The 9,738-nt window shown below is 29.5% G+C and overlaps 1 protein-coding gene across 1 annotated transcript; it reads right to left on the bottom strand.

Moving 5' to 3' along the window:
* Positions 1-2,587: 2,587 nt before the first annotated feature.
* Positions 2,588-4,521, bottom strand: LOC129882825 (probable inactive patatin-like protein 9). Its single transcript, XM_055957288.1, has 2 exons — positions 3,244-4,521; positions 2,588-3,032 (listed from the first exon to the last, which is right to left on the bottom strand). Exons 1-2 carry the CDS (start codon positions 4,171-4,173, stop codon positions 2,811-2,813), a joined length of 1,152 nt encoding a protein of 383 aa, XP_055813263.1. The 5' UTR covers positions 4,174-4,521; the 3' UTR covers positions 2,588-2,810.
* Between the last annotated feature and the right edge of the window lie 5,217 nt (positions 4,522-9,738).

Raw genomic sequence — 9,738 nt, 5'->3', positions numbered from 1 at the left:
CTGACCAAGTAATTACATGGATAACTAAACATGCCAGACAGTGTAATTACATCCAATTACGCCAAATTCAATTATCAAGGTGACTTTTCAAACATGCCCTAAGTAATTCTTGAATTCGAACATTTCAAACAGCATGTTTAGATCATAAAAATAACATCTCGATGCATTAAACTCTCTTTATATTTAAGATCATACGATTTTAAAAAGCATTTTGTTATATTATATATGTTTTTAACAGAAAAACATAAAAAATGACCTCAGTTGATAGTTTGGTTCAAAAATGTCTTTGTCGTCAACAGTTTAATCAAAAAAATACCCTTATTGTTCCTTCATGAGTCAAAAATATCCTTTCCAAATAAATATATTATTTCTTTTATTTTAAACACATTATTTTCCTAATGATGATTTTTTTAATTAGAAAATATTCACCCTACTTCAATTCGTAAAAATATCAAGAAATAAAAAATATTTTTTATTTTATTAGAATTTTTTTATCTGTATCGAAATAAAACTTAATGAGGAGTTACTATAAGGACAGTCCGATAAAAATATTACTTTTAAAGAATCATATTCTTGTTTATTTTTTTTTAAAGTCACTTTAACTAATAAATAAGTAGAAAATAATCCTTTTTTCTTTTTAAATCTCATTTTAACAATTAAAATAGAATAACTCTATGTATCTTTTAACTGATAATATAGGTCATATATATAATATCATAGTAACCCCATTATATATTTTCATTTAGATAACGATTAAAAATTTTATTTCTTAATCTTTTTTCAAATTAAAGTAGGATAATTATTTTCTAATTAAAAAAATTATCATTAGGAAAAGAAAACATATTTATTTAGCAAATGACATTTTTTACCAGTAATAATAAGGATATTTTTAGCCCAAACTATTAAAGGCAAACTATTTTTTATCAAAATATCAACTAAAAACGTTTTATTCATTTCACATAGTTTAAGGGGAAATTTGATCCTTTTTCTTATTCTTAATTAAGATAATGAATTGAGAAGTCATTAGTACTTTCTAAAAATTCGTCGTCAAAGATAAAAATAAATTGGTATGAGGAACATTTAATGGGCATTTGGTCATGAAATTAAAAAAAAATAAAATTATTCGAAAATTTTAAAGTTGGAATTAGAGTTGTGTTTCACCATATTTTTTTATTAAAAAAAATCAATTAGAATTTGAATGTATATTTTTTTTTGGTGCAAATGTGTTTTATATTTCAAGTTTTAAAAAACTAGCAAAATCACCCCAACTTGGCTAACGTACATGAAACATACAATCAATTATGCTCTAAAAGAGCAATATTTGATCAAAATAGATAGTCACATAATGTCAAAAATTAGATGAGCTACTACAAACTATTAGAGATATGTTCACCAACATGGTTGTGGTGCAGTGGTGGGACTGCTTCGCCCTTAATCAGAGATTTCGGGTTCGAGTCCTCGGAATAAAAAAAATCCTATTGGGAGCGCCACCCTCGAATGAGCCCTGCAGTGTGCGATACGGATTTAATCGGAGCTCCACGGGCTCCGGACACTGGGTGGAAAACCAAAAAAAAAACTATTAGAGATAAGTTCATTTTATTTGAAATTTTTGAAGATGATATTGTGTTTTGTCATAGTTTTTTACTTTTTGCAAATAAATAATATTTGATTGTTCGGCTATACTTTTTTCTAAAAAAATATGCAATATAATTTAAAATAGTTATTTTTATAAAAAAATAAAAAAGATTGCGTAAATTTGAAGAGAAAGTGCAAAAAAAATATAAACATGATTATAAATCAAATTCTAAATACAACAAATGTTTTATTTCAAATAAGATGAATTTTTTTTAAAAAAAATGAAAAATTATCATGACCAACGATTACTTAGACTTGGTGGTTCTGCACTCTGCTCATGTCGTCTCTAATTTTGACACACGATACCAGAGACAATTTCTGGTTGATCTCAAGCGTTGATAGTGGATCGAATTAGAAGTTCTACTAAATGCAATAATTAACTATATTGAGTTTTTTTTATCATGTGCCCCACGTAGCTGAAAATTCAACTCTATTAAATATTATAAAATTTGTATATATTCTATCATTTTCAAATTTAAGTGAAATTCCACAGTTGTTGTACATCTTGCCGGCGCTTCTAAATAGAGTGAATAAACAAAGAAAATGTGTATGATCACTATAATCAACTCCAAACAAACATTTTTCTTTTCACCTAGTGTGGTAACTGTGCTCAAGGATCATGATATAGTGGTGGAATTGTTACATTATTAATCAAAAATTTTGAGTTTGAATTGAGTATCACCCTTAGAATGAATTATATAGTGTGTAATTCAAATTTAATAATGCGGACACACATAACACTTGTGCAAACCCAAAAAAAATAAAAAATTCAAAGCAATTAAAGTAATTTAATGAAGCTTCTCACTAGCTCACGCGTGACACCCCTCAATAAGTTTAAGTGGTACACACACCTATTTCCACTACCTTTAAAGGCAGGCATTAATAACAAGTTTAGCTTTCTCCTTACTCTATTAGCTAGATTTCAGGCAATCAAACAGCCGAAAGAAACTCCAAATTTTAATATCTAACTCATTTGATTTCAAAACATTTTTAAGATCTAAACATATATGGATAAATTGGTACTACAAGTAGTAGTATTAGTACAACTATTAAACACCCTAGTATTTAATTCCACCATTGACACAGTTAAAAGTCGTAAACTGACAAAAAAGTATCAGTAGTACAAAATGGCCAGAAAGTAAAAGATTAAAAATAAAAAAAGAAGGAAAATTGACTTAACGTCCGTTTCTTAGAGGACTAACGGCAGCTTCCTTGCATGGACTTGGCGGCACACTACTTCTTCCGGTAGCAACAAGGCGTTGCACCAGACCGCCGATTCTCTGTCCGTTAGTCTCCGTCAGTAACCGCTTACCGCCAAATGGCAATGACTCCACTCCTCTTTCTTCCAACGCTTCCTGAACTCCCGGTCCCACTCCTCCACTTGCATAGCCGGTCGCCTGTGGATAATAACAAGTCCCGTTAATAACGCTGACACACGTCAAGCTTTTCAATCTCATATTTCTTCGATATTTTCTCAAATAGTAATATTTTGAAGTGAATGTGGACCGACAATTTCTAGAATACAGATTTCCCATTTTAACTTTTAATTTAGATTCGAAAGTTAATCAAATCTATTCGAACAAAATATGTCAATGGAAATTGGAATACCTGAACTCTAACGTAATCATTGGGGTTCCAGCAGAAGGCGTTGCCGAGCATTTGGTCAACGGTTTCCGAAACGCCGTCCAGAACAATCCCGGTGACGGATGATGGAGAGCAGTAGCCATCATTTCGCAGTTTCAAGTTTGTCGGTGAGCTTAACGGACCGTTACCTAGAGAGAGAACCAATAGGTCATCGACGCCGGTGACGGAAGGAAAATCTCGTTTGTTGTGCAAAACGTGAGTAACGGCAGCGGCGGCGGGATTGTTCATGACGAGACCACCGTCAACGGCGAGGCACGAGGTTTTACCGTCCACAGACTTAAGATTAAACGGCTTGAACATGGATGGATTTGCTGACGTGGCACGGCATACTTTCCAGAGATCAAAATCGTAACTGAAGGACTCAATAGCATCAGCTCTGGAGAAGACGAAGGGCGCAGAACTGTTGAGGTCAAAGCACGGAACAAGTAGAGGCTTACACGTGTCCCTCAATGTTAACGCTTTACCGTCTTCTCTTCTAAACACTTCCTTCAACACCTTCTCCATACTCTTCCCTGAAAACCTCTTCTTCCGACGGAGAACGCCGACTTTCTTAGCCTTAAACAGACGCGACTGATTTTCCTTCACAAATTTCACGGCATCCTTCGCCGTGAATAATGGACGGCCTTCTCCTCCATCAACAACAAGCATTGCAGCGTAGATAGCACCTATTCCAGTACCGACGATAATATCGAAGAAATCAGAAATTCTAACGTGAGGATCACCAGTCTTAGCACAGATCTGGTTTTCGAGATGGATTAATGCAGAACCGGCAACAATGCCGGTAGTTCCACCACCGTCAATACTGAGAATACGAGTTTTCTTCCCTTCGTAGTGATACAACCATTTCTGCTCCAGCTTTGAGAAGATTTCCAGCGATATCTTACTGAAGTCCATCACTGAACAAACAGCAAAAGATCTAAATCAGATCGATGCTGGAAATTCTTCACAGTTAATAGAGTGATAGAAAAAACGTGAAACAGGAAAAAGCTCACGATTTTCTTCGGAGAGGCATTAATTATGATGAAAAATTGCTCTGTGTATTTTTTTTCTTTTTAATTTGTTGCGACTGACACAAATATAATATGTGCAGTATGCTCCCTGCTAAATAGAGAGAGAGAGAGTGATGGAGAGTTAAAAGAACTGGAAACTACACTCCAGAAACAGAGTTGGTTATACGTTATATACAACCAAGTTTAACACTTCCAAGTTTTTTCTACTGCTTCCACATTTGCTTTTGACTCCACTACTTCTCTGTTTATTTTTAAGAGGAAATAACGGTTTTAGTTCATTGCATAGTTTTAATTCTAGTTTTTATATTATTTAGTTATGCATATTTTATATTTATTTATTTAGCGTGTGTGGTTTTAGTCTTTTGAACTTAATAAAAATTAACTATTTAACAAAATAATTATTTGATAATATATAAAATAAAATGGATAAGGGTTAATTATTTGAATTGATGCAAAATTACCCTTCAGTCACCTTTCGGCCCTCAAATTCTCCTGACGTTAATTTTTTGGCTCAAAAATACTCTCGATATTAACTCTTCGGCCCAGAGTTGGCTTTTGAACATCTTTCCTAAAGTAAAATCATTAAATATTTATTTATTATGTCGCCTAATTTGATTGGTCCAAATTTTAACCCTTTCTCAAATAAATAATAAAAATCACATATGATTCATATTTTGACCCGATACGCTTAAAAATAATATTAAAAAATTATTAATTTCATAATATCTTTCTTTTGACCTATTTTAAATCAACCCCAACTTTATTATAACTCAACTAATAACTGGGGATCCAACTAAAACTCATATTCGCTCTGTCTGATTGTTCATCTATAAGAAGATTATTATTTTTTATTATTTTTTTTTTATCAATTATACAATTGTCTTGTTCATTCCTTTTTTTTAATCTCTTATTCTTAATTAGGATATCACAAACTCAAACTTGAAATAAAATTACATGTTCATATTCTTTTAATTTTGTTATTATCATGGTAGGGGTAAGAATATAAGAAAAAAAATATTTTCATTCTTTTATTTTAAATTTTTGATACACAAAAAAAAAGTAATATACATATATAGTTGCTTAATTAAATCATCTTTCATCGAACTAATTATTTCTATATAAATGTCATTGTTATTTCCTCCTTTTTTTTCTCCCTTATTTTGTCATAAATTTAAAATTTAAAGTGGTGGACAAGATCTAAGGAGGAAAAAATGGACGAAAGAGGAGGGGGGGGGTGAGTGTAGGGAGTGGAGGACTAACTTTTTTTTATTTTTAATTTACTATTGGAACCAAAATTATATTGAGTATTATTTTAATGGAGAAAGACCTAAAATGTCCTTAAACTATGGAATATTGTATAATATTGCCCTCCATCCACCTTATGAGTGTTGCCCGTTAGAAATAAGGTTATTTTTAAGCCAAAAAAATGATGTCAAAGGTATTTGAGGGTCGAAAGGTGGATGAAGGGTAGTTTTGTATCAATTTAAATAGTTGAGGGGCATTTTAGGTCCTTCACCGAAAATAAAATAAAGGGTTGGTGATTTTAAATGCTTGAAGAATTGTGTAAATAAAATTAAAATTTTATTTTATTCATTAGCTCCATTTTATTTAAATGACATATGCTCTGTTTTTTATTCCTTAGTGACTTGTTCTTCCTCTCTTTTTCAATGATTACTAATCAAGGTCAAATACGATTACATTTGAGGGTTTAGTAGGTGGACATGTTTATTAAGGCTATCAATGGTGTCCTAACAACTTTCACTCTTTAAAAAATTTAACATTTTAGTTTTATTAAATTTATTTTTTTTAACCAAGCGTTTAGAATCACCAACCCTTCAATTTATTTTATTTTGTATATTTCAAAATAATTATTTTGTTAAATAATTAACTTTTGTTAACTTCAAGGACCAAGATCACACACTTCAAATAATTAAAGGTTAAATATGCATAGTTAAATAACACAAACATTAAAACTGAAATTATACAATAATACATGGACTAAAACCGCTATTTCCTCTATTTTTAATTGTCATTGTTTGATTTGATATTCATTATGAAAACAACTATTGACATATGTATTTTACCACATTATTTTTATTAATTGATTTTAAAAAATAATATTTAATGCTAAAAATAAAACAGGAATAAGTCTACAAAAATGAACGGAAAGGAGTAGTAATTGCTTTTTCTCTTTTTTCTTCTTTATTCATATTTGGGGGTTACATTAGTTTAGTATAGTTAAATAACAATATAAATTAATTATTTCTCTTAACTAACAAAATTGAGATGATTGAAATAATTTTTAAAAGTCTAATTTTATTAGAGCATAACTAAGAATTTAATATGATACAAATTTTATAAAATAAACGGTGAATCGAACTTTCAATACCCCCACATATAAGTGGTAAAAAACTGTACATTAAATCAATTGTATCGATTGAGAATGCACTAATTCCCACCTTTACATTTCTTCGCGCATGTCACTATTACAATTCAGTTAGGCAGTAAAGTATTTTTTTCATCGTTTTGAGTAGCTTCTATAAAGTAAGTTTTAATATTGGAAAATAGTGATGAAATAATATATGGATGAGAAGGGAAATTAAAGATGATTCGATCTGTAAGTCTTTTTTGAGCAGTACTAATTAATTAATATATCTTTCATTTTTATTTATATAATTATAAATGGAGAGTTGAAAATTCTAGTTGATGTCCTTGTAATTTATGTCATTTATTGTGTTTTCGATTATCACACTATTTTAATATTTGCTAATATTTCTTTCTTATATATTTTGCAGGTGCGATTCTTATTAATGATTATGTTTTTTTTATTATTTATTTCTTGTTTATTTGAATTGATATATTTAAATCAAGAATCTTTCAAAAATAATCTGTTTTATTTTCAAAAAGTATTGGTAAGGTCCTGTGTATGTTGTTGGTATGTCCCTTGTATTTTTGTTGATTAAAAAAAGAATAAATATCACGTGTTTCCGCGGAGGATGCACGTCCAAAAGACGTGCTTTCATCGAATTCCGGGGAGTGACACAGCCTTTTCATTTGTTTACTCTTTTTCTATTTTGTTTGTTTTTTATATTGTTTATTTGTTTGACCTTTACATATATATATATATTAATTTTTTTTTCTTTCTACCTAGCTACTACAATTAAATACGTGCTATAGCAGCAGTAATTTTTTTTAAAAAGCTAGAGATTTGGTATTTGAGAGCGACCAAAAAGAATATAGATAATTTCGATCGTTTTAAGTTCTTTTAATAGGCTTTTTATGTGATGAATGCAAATCAATAATCAGGCAAGTAAATTTCGTACAACAAATGGTTATGTATATAGAGATAGATAAATATACATATATATTGTCATTATTGAGAGTGGTGAGGGGAGGTTTGCTCCAACATAAAATCATATAGTAAAAAGACCTGCTCAAATAATGACAACATATGAATTAACACATTTTGAGGTAGAATGGCCAGCAGTGATAAAAAAAAAATATCATTGAGAAAGTATTCCATTGGACTATTTCAGCATTTAGACTGCCAAAAAAATAGAATTATTATTAATTATGTACTTAAAAGAGAAAAAAAAAGGGACAAAAGCGATAAATTATTTTTTAATAAAGCGCGTTAATTAACTTTGCTTAGACCAGATTATCCTAATGAGGACGTGCGTGCCAACAAACAAAACGAGATTTGTCTCCATTACCTCATTCCCTCAAATTGTTACTGCCCGCCTCAAAATAGTTGTCATATTTTATTTATTTGAGAATTAATTTGATTAATTTTTAGAGTTAAATAAAATAAAATTAGATTAATTTAATATTTTAATTTAAAATATATATATTTAGAAATTATATGAATAGTACTATTCTCTTTATCTTAATTTAATTTGCAATGTTGTTTATTTTGATAGAAAATTTAGGAAAAAAATAAGGACTTTTGAAATTTTTGGTCTAAAACAAGTCATAGATATTTATGTGGCAATAATAGAATTTTAAAGTTAAATTGTTACGAAATATATAAAAGCATCAATCTTTTTGATAATAATTAAAAAAGAAAGTGCGTCAAATAAATTGAGTAAGAGAAAATATAGGTTATAAATTTTCATGTTATTTAACCCTCAAAAAATAAATTATGATAAATATTTTGGGACGGAATGAGTAAATAGGTCGTTAGTTGTTACTAGAGTAACAATCTCCTTTATTCCCAAGCAATTATATTTGTCATTACTTTTAGGCTGGTTACTAAAACAATTTAGTTAGTGTTTGACCCAAGTTTTTAAATATTTCTGGCAATTTAATTTTGGGTGCAGTTTTGGTGAAGTTTTGCTACGCGGTTGGTCACAATTTTTTAAAAAAAATATTTGACTTTTTCAAAAAATATTATTTTATATTCGTAAGTTCTAAAAATTATTTAAAATATTCATAAGTTTGTATTGTCATTTTATACTGAACGTGTTTCGTTAAAGAAAACTTTATAACATAATTGATAACAATCAACAACAACAAAATAACAATATGGGCAAAAGCAATACATTAATTGCATTAAAAATAAATTGTAGAAATAAATAGTCTTGTTATTTATTAATAGATAGAGATGTTATTTAATGGTGTTGGTTGACCACGTTAATGGAGTAAGTTGGTAGATAAATATTATTTAAAATTAATAAATGATGAGTGTTTTGATAAAATATAAAAGTTTGGGGTAATTTTTAAAACTTTCCAAGTTCCCAAGTTTTAACTTTGTCTAGAACTTGGGATATTTGTCAAATATATTTACCAAATAATAACAAATTATATGGCCAAATACTAATTCCCAAGTTTTAAATTGACTTTTATGCATGTAAATTAATCTTATACATTTATTTTCCTTTTCAATAAATATAAAAAATTATTTATCCGATTAGCTTAGCTTCAAGCCAATTACAATGTCAATCTATCATTTATAGTACTCAAAAGTCAGTGCAAGTTTCACAAAATTTGAAGCCAAGTCTCTTAAAATTTGGTTAAGTAATGGTATTTTCACTGCTACGAGTTGAAATATTAGTGGCTCTTTTGGTTCTGATACCTTGTTTGGCACCTCATTTTCCTTGTTAATAGCAATATTTGAAGGAAAAAGACTTTGAAATCAACAATATGGTTGTGGTGGGATGGTTGGCATCCCTCCAGGCTTACATCCTTAATTAAAGGTCTCAGATTTGAGCATTAGAAAATGATTTTTTTTTGGTTGAGAGCTCTGCCCCGAGAAATTGGTTTTCAATGTGCGAATTTTGATTTAGTCGAATCCCAATATAAATATCGAACATTAACTGTGAAAAAAATTATAGAGAGACTTTGAAATCTAGCAAAAGTTAGGTAATTGCTGATGTTTATCATACATTGTTAGGTAATGTTTGGTCTTTCATGCGTGCTATAATTAGTAGAAGAGTTAGTTTCAATTGTT

Source organism: Solanum dulcamara, chromosome 3 (assembly GCF_947179165.1).
Source record: "Solanum dulcamara chromosome 3, daSolDulc1.2, whole genome shotgun sequence".
Classification (NCBI taxonomy): Eukaryota; Viridiplantae; Streptophyta; class Magnoliopsida; order Solanales; family Solanaceae; genus Solanum; species Solanum dulcamara.
Note: the sequence above shows the minus strand (reverse complement) of the source record. Positions and strands in the feature narration are given on the sequence as shown.

What these genes read in the sequence shown, in the direction of transcription:
- LOC129882825 (XM_055957288.1), bottom strand. Translation starts at nt 4,173, where the DNA reads ATGGACTTCAGTAAGATATCGCTGGAAATCTTCTCAAAGCTGGAGCAG. An exon ending in ATGATTACGTTAGAGTTCAG is followed by an intron (nt 3,033 to 3,243) that starts GTATTCCAATTT and finishes TATTATCCACAG; the next exon opens with GCGACCGGCTATGCAAGTGG.